Source organism: Phaseolus vulgaris, chromosome 2 (genome assembly GCF_000499845.2).
Source record: "Phaseolus vulgaris cultivar G19833 chromosome 2, P. vulgaris v2.0, whole genome shotgun sequence".
Taxonomy (NCBI): Eukaryota; Viridiplantae; Streptophyta; class Magnoliopsida; order Fabales; family Fabaceae; genus Phaseolus; species Phaseolus vulgaris.
In genome coordinates, this window is record NC_023758.2 from 26,353,444 (window position 1) to 26,369,655 (window position 16,212).

At 33.1% G+C, this 16,212-nt stretch overlaps 3 protein-coding genes across 3 annotated transcripts; 1 reads left to right on the forward strand and 2 right to left on the reverse strand.

Annotated features, from left to right (window-relative positions):
- Nucleotides 1-448: 448 nt before the first annotated feature.
- Nucleotides 449-6,701, forward strand: LOC137811116 (protein NUCLEAR FUSION DEFECTIVE 4-like). Its single transcript, XM_068612715.1, has 3 exons — nucleotides 449-1,116; nucleotides 4,427-5,367; nucleotides 5,822-6,701. The coding sequence occupies exons 1-3, from the start codon at nucleotides 802-804 to the stop codon at nucleotides 6,303-6,305; spliced, it is 1,740 nt and encodes a 579-aa protein (XP_068468816.1). The 5' UTR covers nucleotides 449-801; the 3' UTR covers nucleotides 6,306-6,701.
- A 7-nt stretch (nucleotides 6,702-6,708) lies between these two features.
- On the reverse strand, nucleotides 6,709-8,567 carry LOC137811118 (uncharacterized). Its single transcript, XM_068612716.1, has one exon. It carries the CDS (start codon nucleotides 8,258-8,260, stop codon nucleotides 6,797-6,799), a length of 1,464 nt encoding a protein of 487 aa, XP_068468817.1. The 5' UTR covers nucleotides 8,261-8,567; the 3' UTR covers nucleotides 6,709-6,796.
- Nucleotides 8,568-9,365: 798 nt separating this feature from the next.
- LOC137811119 (probable serine/threonine-protein kinase PBL15) lies at nucleotides 9,366-13,522 on the reverse strand. The gene is made up of 5 exons (XM_068612717.1): nucleotides 12,982-13,522; nucleotides 11,156-11,291; nucleotides 10,638-10,771; nucleotides 10,403-10,526; nucleotides 9,366-9,974 (listed from the first exon to the last, which is right to left on the reverse strand). The coding sequence occupies exons 1-5, from the start codon at nucleotides 13,396-13,398 to the stop codon at nucleotides 9,526-9,528; spliced, it is 1,260 nt and encodes a 419-aa protein (XP_068468818.1). The 5' UTR covers nucleotides 13,399-13,522; the 3' UTR covers nucleotides 9,366-9,525.
- Nucleotides 13,523-16,212: the final 2,690 nt, after the last annotated feature.

The window sequence follows — 16,212 nt, forward strand, 5'->3', positions numbered from 1 at the left end:
ACTAGATTAATTATACTTTTTAATTCATGTTATAAAATTATTAAATAAAAATTATTTTTAAAAATAAAAGAATAATTAATTATTATTTTAGTATGTCTAATAAATCTCATATTACTAAGTAAGATTAAGGACAATTTATATATATTTTTCATTCATAATTTAATTAATATAAATACTAATTATTTTTTAATCTTTAAAATTAATTTTTATTTACTAATTTCATTAATTTAAAACATCAAAAATATAAGCCATTTTATCGTACTTCACTTAATGAAAATGATTAGCACAATTACTATTACAATATGAAAATTATAGAAAAGAAAAAAGGGAAAAAATAAGTTTATATTTTTCAAAAAGTTAAAATAAGCTTTTTGGTTTTTTTTTTCATTTGTAAATTTATACAATTCTTCTGAATTTTAATGTTTAGCTTGTGTACACACTATTTTTTTTCATTTTTTTTTCCTAGAACTAGTTATGTAAAAACTTATTTAAATATATTTTTAATCTATGCAAATGTTAGTGAGAGATGAAAATTGAAATTTGAAAAAAAGTAAAATCCAACGACTATTATACATAAAACACAAAAACTATAAGTGAAGCTAAAAAATAAAAAGGACGTGGAGCAATAAGAATGACATGAGAAAGTGAATTTTATAAAATTAGTTATTCTTTGTAGTAATTATAAGTATTTGAATGAAGCGGAGCGGAGGAGGGAGAGAGTTGATTTGTTTGGAAAGAGATTGGTAATTGTGTGGCTGAGCGGTTGCTATAAAAGAAGGGAGAAATTGTACGCAAGGTGTGATGAGAATGGCGGGGCAATCTGGGAAGTGGATGGTTCTGGTGGCGACTATCTGGATTCAGGCCTTCACCGGAACCAACTTCGACTTCTCCGACTACTCCTCTTCCCTCAAGTCCCTTCTCAACATCTCTCAGATCAAACTCAACTACCTGGCCACCGCCAACGACATGGGCAAGGTCTTCGGCTGGTCCTCCGGTCTCGCCCTCAGTCGTCTCCCGCTCTCCCTCGTCATCTTCATCGCCGCCTCCATGGGACTCCTCGGCTACGGCCTCCAGTGGCTCGCCCTCAAAAACTTCATCACCTTGCCTTATTACCTGGTTCCCTTCTTCCCTCTTTACTTTTCATCAACATTAATTTAATTTCACCTAATCCCATTCAAGCTTAACTAGGGTTACATATTTAGAGAGCAGTTTTTTTCCCACTTATTAAACAAAATTCACTTTTACACCATATTATTCAAAAACAGAGTTCAGTTTTTAAGTAATCAAACTTTCGTTTCTAACTTAATTTTCTATTTCTTTAAACTAAAGTTGCGAGAAATCTAAGTTATTTATTTAATAATTTTTATATAAACTATTAAACTAAATTAACTAATATTAATTTAGTAGTTAATATTTTTATTATCCTTAATGAATTTATTTATCTGCTTTGTATTTGTTATTTACAGTTTTTTTTTTTAATTTGAATTGACGCTTATTATTTTAAATTTAAGTTGTTTCAATTTTGCGAAAATAATGGTTAATATATTAAAAAATAATAATACAATATTAAATTAAATCATTTATTTAAATTATAACTTAAATTTTCAATTTTTATTGTCAAATATTTTTTGTAATTAAAATATTATTTATCTTAAATTATAAAGTTTATTGCATTAAAAAAATATTTTTCAACAGTTCTATAGAGCTTAAAAGTAATAATTGTAACATGTCATCTTATTAGAAACACATCACAGCTTAATTTAATATAAAATTGCATAATTAAATTAATAATATTTAAATCATTATAATATTTTGTAAAATGTTAATAATTTTAGTTGATATTACAGAAATAAATTCAAATATTATTAATATTTTAAAATATTAACTATTTTAATTTCTATAATTTTAGCATTTAAAATTTCTCAAACATAATTTTTTTTTAAAAAGTGAAGAATTCGGGTTTTAAGAATCAAATTTTTACCTCATTTTTAATGACGGATGTATTAAAACGGAGAATTTGGTTATACATATGATGAGTTATTCTATCTAGAATCTTATGTCAAAGGTGGTACATTAGAAAAAAAATAAATTAAAAAGCACTAATTTGAAAATATATTTTTAGCAGTGAAGAAGTAAGTAGCAAAGTTTGAATCCTTGGAATGGGTAGAGTCATGGCCTTGACTGACAAGTAGCACTTTGATATGGATGATATGCTTGTGGTGTAGACCTTCCTTACGTTACATACTCTTCATTAGTTCATCTGGGTCGTTACATTTTTTTCTCCATCTCCATATTTTCATGCAACTTATATTTAATGCACATTTATAGATGCACAAACTTCCATAGTATAATTCAAAAGTTAATATTTTGAACAATTTGTTTTTTATTTAAAAAAGACTTTTCAATTGTAGAGAATCCTTAAGTCATTTTTTTTAAAGTTTCAAGGTTTCAAAAGTTGGAAGCTTTTGAATTACACAATTTAAAATTTATTTTTTACTTCTTAATTATATAATTTGAATTGTAATATTCGGAAATTTTTTAAAGAAATACTCGTAGATTGTTGTGGAGTATAGAAGTCTTCTTTTAAGTAAAACATGATTTTTAGATGGTATAATCCAAAAAATGTTTTTTAAATTGTATGATTCCAATTTTTTTTTTAAATTATGTAAATAATAAAATATTTTTAATTTTTGGATTGCAAATTCTCAAGAGGGGTAAAATGAGAATTTTCAATTTTATGGAGTGCTGGACCAAAAATTGGGAGGTGTGAGGTGGAGGAAGAAATGCCCCTCATACCAAGCTTTCGCTTTTCTAGCTTCTATCCATTTTTTCTCTTTTTTACAAATCACAGTAATTTGTGTTAAACTCCAATGTCACCTTTTACTAATTAGTGCTAACTTATTATCATTTAACAGATTTTAGTGAAGTAATAACTTACATTAAAAATTAAGGAATCTTGTTGAAGGGTATCAGGAATCTGCTGGGGCGATTTTTATCACTACAGTACAGAACACTCACTCCATTCCCAAGGACGGCTGGTCTAATAGAGATTGTAGTTTTGGCAAGTTTGAAAAGTTCGTTATAGTTTTGAATGGCCTTCAAAAAGAGTTTTGAACAGACCACGTATTTCTGAAAAGGATAGAAAGTTATCATATTTGCCTCCATGAATCTTTTATATTATCGTTGTTATGTGTAGCTGTGTTTTGTTTGTGGTCGTGTTTTCCAGACATGTCCTTTCGTTTCCCAACTTCTCAACTGTAGTTCCGTTTATTCAGCTGGTCCCAATCACAAAAACTCCAAAATCATAGCCTTTTGACGTGGTTCTTTTCTATACGCCACTACGTCTGCATGTAACACAAACCAGAAAAGATTACAAAATTTATACTTATACAATCTCTTTCTCCTATACAATGATAACTATTTTATAATTTAACAATAATAAAACTATATCTATATTATTATATTGTTAAAATAAGATTATTAAAATAAGATTATCAAATACTTTTGTAAAAGATAAAGGATGTGAAAATATGGAGTTTTTATCATGGGGTTATTTTTTTGCTTTTTACTAAAATAGGGTCCGTTTAAAAAAAATTACAAATTTAGACAAGTCGTGCCAATTCGGCACGACTTCATATTGTACAAATTGTCCCAATTAGACACGACTTCTGTCCTGTCATACTGAAATCGTACTAACTTGGCACGACTTCTGTCACGTCATAATTTTTTTTTTCTATGTATTTATTCATTCATAACACTCTTTAGAACATTCATTTTCTTGATCTATGTATTTATTCATTCATAACACTCTTAGAACATTCATTTTCTTTATCTATGTATTTATTCATTCAATTCAAACATGATCCAATTATCCAATTTTTTGTTCCTTAAAACTAACACTCTTAGAAAATTATGTATCAAATTAATTTTTAACATTACATAACTTACTACCCAATATATAAACAATAAAATTAAAAAAAAACAAAATTATGACGTGGCTGACACGACTTCCGTGTGACAAGGCAGAAGTCGTGCCAAGTTGGCACGACTTCAGTATGACATGACAGAGTCGTGTCTAATTGGGACAATTTGGGCATATGAAGTCGTGCCGAATTGGAACGACTTGCCTAAATTTGTAATTTTTTTTAAACGCACTCCATTTTGGTAGAAAAAAAAATAAACTCATAATGGTAAAAACCCGAAAATATGATTGGAGAACAAATATATACCTGCACAATAAATTATTCACACAAACGATAAATGAACAGCTTTGGAAAATTTCTCTGACCAAACTATGGTCGATCAATTACAAAGGAATATTAAACCTCACAAAATTGTAAAGGTGTGATGTATTAATATATTTACAGAAAGTTGGTTATATTAATTTTTAGTCAGGTTAATTAGCTCTTTACTTTGTATGTGGCAGTTCTTTCTTCTGAGTTTGTTGAGTGGCTGTAGCATCTGTTGGTTCAACACAGTGTGCTTTGTTCTCTGCATTAGGAATTTTCCAGTGAACAGACCCCTTGCATTGTCACTCACAGTGAGTTTCAATGGTGTGAGTGCTGCACTCTACACACTTGCCGCCAATTCAATAGACCCTTCATCTGATTCACTGTACCTTCTCTTGAACGCCCTTGTGCCCCTTCTCACTTCCCTTGCAGCACTAGTCCCAATTCTTCTCCAACCTCCTTTAGACTCTCTCTCTAGATCTCCAGATGCCGCTCGCAAAAACTCGGTGATATTTCTTGTACTCAACTTTCTCGCCATTTTCACCGGTATTTACCTCCTCCTCTTTGCCTCATCAACTTCTGATGAAGCCACCTCGAGGCTCTACTTTGGTGGGGCCATTTTTCTCCTTATATCCCCACTATTCATCCCTGGTACCATCTATGCTCGAGGTTGGTTTCACACCATCCATTCCAGCTTTAATATGAAAGGCTCTGGTTTCATTCTTGTTCATCTTGATGATCTCGAGCTTCATAAGGAACTCCTCCTCAACGGTCAGGACAGTACTCTCAATCTCAGCAATGGAGATGATCACGGCCTGTTGGGTGAGAATGGATCCGTGCATGGAAGTCAGAGGGAAAAAACCAGTGATGTGGGCTGTGACAAGGTGCTTGGTCAGGATCTGTTGGCAATGCTAGGAGAAGAGCACACCGCTGCTGAGGTAGTCCAGAGGTTGGATTTCTGGCTGTATTATGTTGCATACTTCTGTGGTGGCACAATTGGTCTTGTCTACAGCAACAATCTGGGACAGATAGCTCAATCTTTAGGCCTGAGTTCAAGTATATCTACCCTTGTCACACTATACTCAGCATTTTCTTTCTTTGGTCGCTTGCTTTCAGCTGTACCTGACTACATTCGAAAGTAAGTGTTTTCTCACCATTATCAATCGTGTCTATCATGTTTTTGGGTGAATTCTTTCTCTGAATAAATAATTCATTAAACAATAAATTATTTGTAGACTCTGATATCAGAAACATCTATATATAATACTAAATTTATTGACCTATATAATTATCTTCAAATAAAAATGATTTCGGATTGATTCCTCGTGTAAAATATTTTGTATAGAAAGTACATACATGTTAAACTCTTTTGTTAAAATCATACCAAAGATGATTTCTGATCAATTGATTATACAGAAACTTTAATACAGACAATGCATCTATTGTAAACTTTTGTTATTGTTAATACTGCACTAAATATCATTTATTCAAAGAGTGAGTGCATACTTTTTTAACATTCGCTTTATTCCGGAATCTTGTAATATAATATAAGTTTGTAGCAGTTATGATGATAATATTTTTCCAAAATGCAGCAAGTTCTACTTTGCAAGAACCGGATGGCTAGCCATTGGGCTTGTTCCAACCCCAATTGCATTTATATTGCTTGCTGCATCTGACAGTGCCGAGACACTTAAAGTTAGCACTGCACTGATTGGTCTGAGCTCCGGTTTCATCTTCGCAGCAGCAGTGGCAGTTACATCAGAACTATTTGGACCCAACAGTGTGAGTGTCAATCACAACATTCTCATAACAAACATCCCAATTGGGTCTCTTCTGTATGGTTTTCTGGCCGCATCGATCTACGATGCCAATGCTTCCCCAGTCACAGGTGGCTATATGGGTGACACACTGGTGTGCATGGGAAGGAAGTGCTACTTCTGGACCTTTGTGTGGTGGGGAGGAATGTCTGTCCTAGGACTAGCTTCTAGTGTGCTGTTGTTCTTGAGAACAAAACACGCGTATGATCATTTTGAGAGAAACCGTTCGAGGATTTCGGCGCATTCACTTGTGTCTTAGCTTGTGACACCGCAGAAAGGTGGAAATCATAGAATTGTTGATGGAAAATCCTTTGGTGCACTCTGTGATTAAGACCAACAGATTTGTGGCACGCGTCACTGTAAGTAATTTGATTTAGCTGACTCAGCCTCGTGTGTTCTTGCGTAGTTCCTCTGATACGCCAACTGTTAATAATTGAAGGCTTGAAACAAAGACTCTTGAAGGCTTCTTAGCAGACAAGTACCTGCGACTTTTCCTTCCGACTTGATTATCAGAAAGTATATATAACTGCTTTTTAAGCATACTGTAATATGCATACAGGTAAAAAGGGTACTGTAACGTTGTCATCATGTATAGAATATGGTATTCCAAACCACAACTCGGATAAAGTGAAACAGGAAATTATAATCACCAAAACAATATCTTGAATTGACAAAACTTAAATTTTTTTTATACTGATATCTGAATAACGGAAGCAGATAAGGCAGTGATCAAAAGAAAAAGATTACACCTCAATAATAGTTACAAAATTTATCTTCTTTTATGCATAGGAATAGTCTCTCATATGCCAACGCCATCTTTGTTGCTGTAAACATAGAAATTGCATATTCACGGCATGCCTTTCCCCTCCTTGCAAGCCCTACCTTTCCTTCCTTCACCACTGCTTCAAGAGCCTCCATGAGAGATTCCACGTTGGGAGAGAACATAAAGCCAAATTCATCATCCACCACAACACTACCTTTGATGCTTGGAAACCTTGATGCCAAAAGGGGTTTCCCACTCATCATGGCTTCCATCAGAGTAAGGTCAAGCCCTTGTGGTCTAAGGGTCGGATTGACAAAAATGTCAATGGCATTATAGAATGCTCGTAGCATGGAAGGACTCATGGATCCAAGAACAAGAACTTGGTTTCCTAAATCCCTATATCGATTCTCCCATGGTCCTGAGCCAGCTACAATCAAATACACATTGGGGTGTTTTGTTATTAGCCTAGAGTATGCTTCATGAAGGAGAGGGTGGCCTTTGTCCTTCACTAATCTTCCAGCGACACCAAGCACTAAACTAGCATTGCTTGGAATGCCAATTTTGGTTCTAAATTCCCTTCCTAATTCCACGTCTTCTCTGAAGTCACCCTCATCAACTCCATTGAGAATCACATGCACTCTTCTGCTGGGGATTTGGTACACATCTCTTAACATCTCACCGCAACTATCACTGATAGCAACATGGTGTGCATAGTTTCTGAAGAACCTTATCTCATTTAAAATCTTAGGGAGAACCCCTTGTAAACCTTTGTCAAAATCCGGGGATCTAGGTTCATCAGTTCTACGCGCTAAGTCTTGGAAAAGGCTAGATTGCAAACTCTCAAGGGCTATGCCATGCCATGAAACTGCAAGGTTTGGAAGGTCGCGAGCGAGCCAGTGAGGAAGTGCTACACTTTCTGAGTGAACAACATCGAAGGGTTCTTTCTGGTTTTGTTCCAGAAACTGTTCCCATGCTTTGTTGTAGCGCCACTTGCCTGGCTCCCCTTCATGGCAATGGATGAAGGGTGAAGAGGGTGCATTAACATCTGCTTGGTGATTGGTTGTGTCTGAAGAGAAGGTTGAAGTGGTTTCTTCTTCTGGAGGAGAGGTGAATATATGAACCTTGTGGCCCCGCTGAGCTAGAGCTGTGTGAAGTGTGTATGCATGGCGCTCCATGCCACCAGGAGTAGTTCCAATAGGCCATTTTCTAGAGAAGACAGCGATTTTGAGAGGTAAGGGTGAAGGGTTGTGTTCCAGAAATGGGAGTTTGTTCCATGCAAATTTGGCTAAAAGAAGATCACCTGACCAGGTTTTGGAGAGGGTGGTGCATGTGGTGGGTGTGTGGAGGAGGAAAAATGCTGGTATGGTGAAGAGGACAAGGAAGAAAAGGGTGACACAGAAAGTAAAATTAGAAGGGGAACTGGACTTCTTTGATTTGTTGTTGAAGGCCATTTGTTAAAGGAATTCTGGAAATTTGGACATAGATTTTGTTTTTGTGTTTTGAATTCTGCGGTCTATGAGGTGGAAGCTGGGAATTATCTATGTGGAGTAGCTAGGTTGGCTTGCAATGAACCGTTTAGTTAGATTTTACTTTAATTGCATTTCTCACGCCCCTTTTGAGGGAAAAAGGTGGATTCATGTGGCCGAGGTTTCGTAGGTTTCTGAATCAGAAACTTTATTTAACATACACACTCATGCCAGAATGGACTTGAGAGAAAGTTAAGAGTCATTATTAACATACTGAATTCCTGGTTAAGTTTTGTCTTATGTAGAAAAAAGGAAACCACAACTATGGTTAATTACAAATTTACAACGTGTTCTTCTTGTAATTTTGAATTTTGAATGTTTTGATGCCCCACAAGCTGAAGCAGAGTAGTTAGCTTAAGAAATTCGCACAGTAAACTTTCTACATCACTTGAATATCAGATCCTAGAAAAAAATGGGGTGGATCCTGTTACAAAGAATTTATTACACTCACAAAATTATTATGCAAAATAGCATTTTATTTGGTCATTTTAACTTTCTATCATTATCACTCTGTAAAGAAGCCTGTTTTTATAATACATTTGTCGCATGTGCTTCCTGGAGAACCGCTGAGCATGATGGGGTTATTGTAATTTGCGTACATAATTTGGTCCCTTCTCTTCTCCATTTCTGGAATATATTAATGCTAGTCAAATGATGTGACGTAATTGTAGGATTTTTCCAGTCCTAAAGCAGTTGAAAATTTACTCGTCTTCTCCTGGCTTGGTGGTTTTCCTTCTCAAGCATTGCATATAACTTTGCGTACATAACATCTACATGTTATTGGAATCTCCTTTGATCTGTAAATCACATGGAAAGGCTTTAACTTGAAGAAATAAGTTATGTTCTCACTTTTCTTGTTAAACCAGACACGTACTTTAGTGGCCATTTTTTTATCAGAAGATGTCTTAACGATATTAAGATTTAAGATTATTTTTCTTTGTATTCGTAAGATTTGCTTCAGTTGACAACTATAGCTAGCAAGCATGTTGTCAGTTGATTTAAAAATCTAGCTGATTTTCATTTTGATGGATTGAGAAGAAATCTAAATTGGATTAAGGAAGATTTTAATGTACACTCTATATATTGAAAATATGTTTTATACATTTAATTACACATATATAGGGTGGCTTGAGAATTACTCTTATACCACATGATACTTCATTAAAAACCAATCTTCTTAAAGGTAGCAATCAAGTTTTTTTGCTCAGAACTGGTGATGGTTGCTTGTGGTTTGCACCGGCTCTAGTGTTCACATTCATCTTATTGTTGGAGACTTTACTTCTAGTAGATTTTTGTGACACTGGCCAGTGTCCACTGGTAACAGCCATGTCCTTGTACTGTTGCAAGCCTTCAAGAGTTTCAACAATCATCGGCATTCTTGGTCTGTCTTTAGGATTCAAACTTATGCATTGCAATGCCAAACGAGAAATTTCCTTTGCACCCTTCACAGAATATTGGCCTGCAAGCCTTGGATCCATAATATACCTCAATCTCCTACTGCTACTCAAGTAAGGTTTTGACCAATCCACAAGGTTTTGCTCAGTCTTTGGTCTTGTTTTGTCCGTTGCTCTCCTTCCCGTCAGCAGTTCTAGCAGGACTACCCCAAAGCTGTAGACATCGCTTTTGGTGGTTAAATGCCCTGTAAACAATCATATGTTGCATTAAAATCTGCAAACTATACCAAATTTGATGACAAACTATTACATGGTTGGTTCCACATGGTTTGACCAATCTCCATATGACACATAGTTGTTTTGTTTATAAAGAGTTGATAACATTTTTCTCATTACCAAAAAGTACCCGTCAAATACTGTAACTAATCTTCTTGGAAGTAGTGAACATATAATATGGCCAATTCATCCCACTAATTTTTATGTGACACAATCATATTTTCAATTACCAAAAAGAACTATCAACGTGTCATATGGAGATTGATCATGACTATAGATCATATAATAATATTTCCCCAATTGGCACCAGTTATTAGTTGAATTCCACTTTGTTCTCCTTATGGAAGTAATAAACATATGCCAGAAAAAAGGTACATATTATATTTATTAATCTTACCTGTTGAGATGTATTCTGGGGCTGCATATCCATAAGTGCCCATGACTCTGGTTGAAACATGTGTGTTTGATCCCTCTGGCCCCATTTTTGCAAGTCCAAAATCTGACAATTTAGCTGTGAACTCCTATTTTAAACAGAAGCACATGATGCATAAAAACTCATTGGATTTAGCTTCTTGTGTTATTTTACAGTTTTAATGAATAACAAAGAGAATGATTGGTAGTTGATCACGTACTGAATCAAGCAAAACATTGGAAGTCTTGAAGTCTCTATAAATGACTGGTTTCTCAGCTCCATGCAAGAAGGAAAGTCCTTTAGCAGCACCTATTGCAATTTTTAATCTTGTTCCCCATGGAAGTGATGTTAGCCCTGCAATCACATGCAGTGCGTAAATGAGTAAGGTATTGTTTGTTTAATGTTTTCATAAACAATTTTCTACTTTCTAAAATTTGTTTGTTACCTCAACACAATTGCAAGTATTTGTCCTATGAAAACATTTCTGTTTTCTAAAAAATTGTCTCTTCAGCATAAGAAAACTCCTCCCAGTTATTTCTGTATTTTTGTTTTTGAAATACTTGTTTTGAAAACAACTTTCAACACATTTGGATGATAAATTGATTGCTAAGTAAATTGTTTTAGAAAACATAAAATAGTAAGAAGTGAATCAAACAAGTTAAAAAAGACAGATCTGCAAAGTGAGGCTTTGGAGCATATGTTTCCCAAATAAAAATGTACAAGGATTTTGATGCATACTTCTGAAGAGATGATTCTCCAAACTTCCTCGTGGCATGAATTCATAGACAAGTAATCGTTCTTCATCTTCACAACAATACCCAATCAATTTAACCAAATTGGGGTGTCTTAACTGCCCAAGAAAAATCACTTCTGCCTGCAATCCAATGCAATTATTCAACTCACTCAGCCAAAAAAAGCCTAGTTCTAATTAACAGGGGTTAAAATTTAATTTCTATATATATAAGAACCAAAATTTACAATTTTTTATAAGGATTAAAACCTAAAATATAGATAATTATAAATATGAACTGAATAGTTAAACTTTTCTATGTGAGGTTGCAAAAACAACTCAGAGGATGGTGGTATAAAACTTAGAAGTGCTCTTAAAAACAATGGTTAGAAACGCAATTGCTTCCTGCACCCAATAAATTTACCCTTTTTAGTTTTTTGATAGGGTGGGCTGCAGGTCAAAATGTATTCTGGAATATATTTTCAGATTTGGGTCTCTAGAGGTTAGGTTTTTTAAACAACTTTTTTGGAATAGATTTTTAGAATATGTTTTTGGATTTTTTTTTTCTGGAATATGTTTCTAAATTTTGTTTTTCAAAATGTACTATTTGTATTTTAGATTTTTCTTTTATAAGTAGATTTTAGTTTTTCATTTCTATTATAAAATTTCATTTTCAGAATGTAAAAAAATCTATTTCACATTTCCTTTTTCAGAATGTATTTTTCAATTCCAGATCAATGGACGATTATGAAATTTTAGAAATTCATTGGATGCAAAATAATTGGATACAGGAAGGAATTGCCAAATTACAAGTGCATTTGTTTGCAAAACAAAAAAACTTTTGCGCTGGCCTCATTGGGTTTCAAAAATCTCAGTCCCATCGTTATAAAATGGGCTTCGGTTTTCGGTCTTAAAAGGGAATATTAATTTTGTATTTATAAACATAAACTAACTATCTTGGACGTACCTTTTGACTTTCTGAATTCACATTACAACTCGATATATTATTGTTTTATTATTATACAATATTTTATTAAAATAATCGGTTGTCAAAGGAAACTTTTCCAACTATCTTAGGGAGGCTGGTTTACCTTTTATTTATTAATTGATATATTCCTATTAATAATTCTAAAGATATTGTAATTTTTTATTTATAAGTCGTTTGTTCATAAAAATTCAACATAAAAATAAATACAAAATAGTTTAATTATTTTCACCATTGATGAAATTTGATAAATTAAAATTAAAAACAAAGAACTTAATAAAATTTCCCCACATATTTTCCCATGCATTTATGACATCTAATAGGACAATCCTTGTTTCTTTAATATTATAAAGAATGGTCTTTACAAATTATTACATTACAGTATGCTGTTTTATTTAACTTTTCTTGTACTATAAGAGATTGACTTTCATCCATCCTCCGAAGAATCAAAATAATAAAATATGAATACAAAAAATGATATAATAATAATAGTGCATGCCAATATTAAAGTCTTAGTACAAAATTTCCTAACTTTTATCTTGGATACCCAATCATATGAGTTGATGAAGGATTTAGTCCACTAATTGCATCACACTCATTCCTAAAAATGAAAGATTCTGATTCCAACAACTACGCCAAAATTAAACGACCCTGATAATGACTTGTAAATATAATTACATGAATATATAAAAGGTTTTGTTTTTCCTTAAGCAAGTTATTCAAATTGAAGTTGGTGATAGAAAAAAGTGTAGTTAGAAGAAGAAACAGCATTAAAAATGAAAGTTGTGATTGAAGAGTTATGTTTAAGATGATTTGTAACAGTGAATGAAGAAGAAATGTGATACTCACAAGCCATTCACGGTGTCCTTGCAAGCCTTCGATGTCAAGAAGCTTGACAGCAACAGGTTGTGCTTTCAATCCGAGTCTGAGATGATCATCTAAGTAGCCCTTATGCACAGTTCCAAACCCTCCTTCTCCCAGCAAGAAGTTGCTGCTGAAATTCTGCGTTATGGCACGCAACTCACTCAGCTGAAAATCAAACAAGTCCGACCCAAAAGACTGTGCAAGATCCTCATTGATTCGCACAGATGAAGAACGGCTGAGATCGGAGAAGGAGAGCCTCCTGAACGATGGCAAAGGAGCAATGTTCTTTGACAACTCAGAGCGTGAAGGCTTGCACCTGCTGAAGTTCTTGAAAATAGTTTGGTCCTCTGTGGAGCAGCAATTTGCAGTGATGGGTCTCCATGGCTTTGATGGTTCCTTCATTTTCTAAGTAAAGGTCTTGTGGGAAACAATTGTGATGTTCTGCAAAATTTAAGTACCAAGAATATATGGTCAAGTTTTCCAACATTTGATGGAGACTCAGAAAAAAGATATTCTTTCTTCAACTGCTCTAACCACTCTAGTAATTTTTGGAGACATTATTATATGTTTTCATATGTTTGTTTACTTATATATACGTTGTTTTCTTCTCTAATTTGGCATCTATGTTGTGTCTTCATGCACAATACACCAATGTCTTTTTGTACGTAGTATTACTATAGGTCCACGCCAGACACCTTCCTTTTCCTTTCCTTAATTGTTTGTAGGCAGTAGTAATGTAACAAGTACAATATATATATATATATATATATATATATATATATATATATAAGTATGTATGTATGAATGTAGAGAGAGATTAAACCAGATAATTCATGAGTGACATGAACACTGATATTCATGCTGTTTGCCAGTATGAAAAGTTGTATAGATATTTTGTATCTTAAATGATTGTAGTAAAATTATATTTAGTGAAATACTAATTTTAAACTGAAGTTGTTATTCTAATTATGGCCAGGTGGCGTGAGGATACATTTAATTATACTGTATAATAATTCAGATTGGATAGAATAGCCTTATCTGTTCCATGAAGGAGAATATTATGGATGATGCTATTCTAACTTTCATTCATAATTTATGTTAACAGGTATAATTAAGAAAACTTAATCAATATCACCCTTCAAATTGAATAGTGCTAATGATTTGGTAACCTAAGTAACGTATAAATGGCAACAACAACAACGGTGACGAAGGGAATGATAGCATCAATTTGTGTCTTCATTGAGAAATAGAAGTACTGAGAGTTAATGTGAAGAGGAGCAGTTGCATGTTGAAGTGCTGGATAAGGTATTCCACAAGATAGTCCAAAAAGTCATTATTATAATAAAAGAGAGAAAAAAGTAGGTAGTGAATGAGGTATACACATAAGTATGTATGTTACGTACTCATAACCACCAATTTCAACAACCAGATAAAAAGTAAACCATTCATCAGTCCAATGTTAATTTTGTCAAACTTTGAAAACTTGGTCATGTCATGGCAATTTCATTTGAATCACTTTCAACCTAAAATCATTTTCAATGTTGCTTCATATGTTCTAGAGTGTGTATTCAATTTATAATTCCAAAATGGGTTTAAGACTAGAGTTGTAGGAGATCAAATATGATAATTTTGTATGCAGTCAAATGTATTATGTATGTTTCTATATATAATTAAGGAAGTGGGTTTGTTAGTGCTGTTTATATAATTTAACAAGTGGATTTGTTTATAAATTTTTATTAAAATATTAGTGTGCATCTTTACTTTTGTTAATTATGAAAACTTGAGTTGCACAATAAAACAGAGAAATATTAGATAACAAACGGTTTCTTTTATTTTATTTGTTGTATACATTAAGTCTAAAGGTATCACTCGTACAGAAAGACAAAACGAATGCAGCTATTTTATATTTATAAGGGCAGCTATAGAGTCGTATTTAATGAACACGCATTTTTAAATTGAAGAGATAAGAAGGCAGCTATATAGCCACATTTGTAAATCATATTTATAAGGACGACTATTTTTGGTAACCGCACTTGTATATACTTTTGAATGAGGGTTTAGAATTTAAGGGTAATGCATTTACAAGTGCAACTATGGTAATAGCCGAACTTGCGTTGGATTTACAAATGCGACTATAGTAAATAGCCGCCCCTGTAAATGGTGTTTTTTTTAGTGCAATCTGTTTAGTGTTAATTCCCATATAAATTATCCTGTTCAATTATACCCAGCTGGACAAATATATAAATTTAGATAAATTCAGAGAATCAAATTATATATATTGATCAAAATGTATTACAAACACTAATCAAATTATATAATTACTGCACTATTGATCAACTATCCTAGAGTTATAAAAATTTATGAAATATGTGGACCAAGAATGTCTCACATATGTTATGGCTTCCGAAGACATTGGTGCTTCATCCGTGAAGAACAACATTTCAAAATATGGTTGACATAAATTATTTTCAAGATACATATATGTTCAAGAATTATAAAAATAATTTAACATATCATGTTACCTCTTTCCAATCACTTTTAAGGCCTACTCTTACAATGGTGATCATCCATTGTATAACGTAATAGCCACACTCATAACTTCCTGGTTGTTTATTACACTATAATTCAATAAAAAGTAAAAGTTAGTATATTGATAAACAATGAAAAGAGAGAAAAACTTACAAACCTTTAGTCTTATCCAGTTCAAATTTTGAAAATTTGAATTGGATTGACCTTTTACGATGTTATATCCACGCCATGAACTGGTTAATACAAAAAGCCTCGTTAGTAGATGGTTAATTAGTAACATACAAAGTTAAGTTTATAGTGTACTTACGTATTAATGATATTATTCTTAAGACTTGGGAATATCTTTTTGTGTAGGGAACAAAACCACACAGTAGTCTTATCAACCATTGATAAGACAATTAACTGTCAATGACCCTTATATCATCCATGAAAAGAGTTAGTAAATATTTAAAACATGAAATAGTAATAATTGACGACATATAATTAAACTTACTCATTAATATAAGGGCATAAATAAATTTGTTTTCCCTCTTTTTCCAGGGTGTTAGTGATGTATGATTGGATCTCATTTGCCTTTGCTCCAGTTGGATTAGTATATGCAAGATCTAAGAATCCATACACATTTTCCTTCTCCTCAGTGAGACAGACTCCATGCAAAAACCTACAAGTTATTAGTTAAAGCATAAT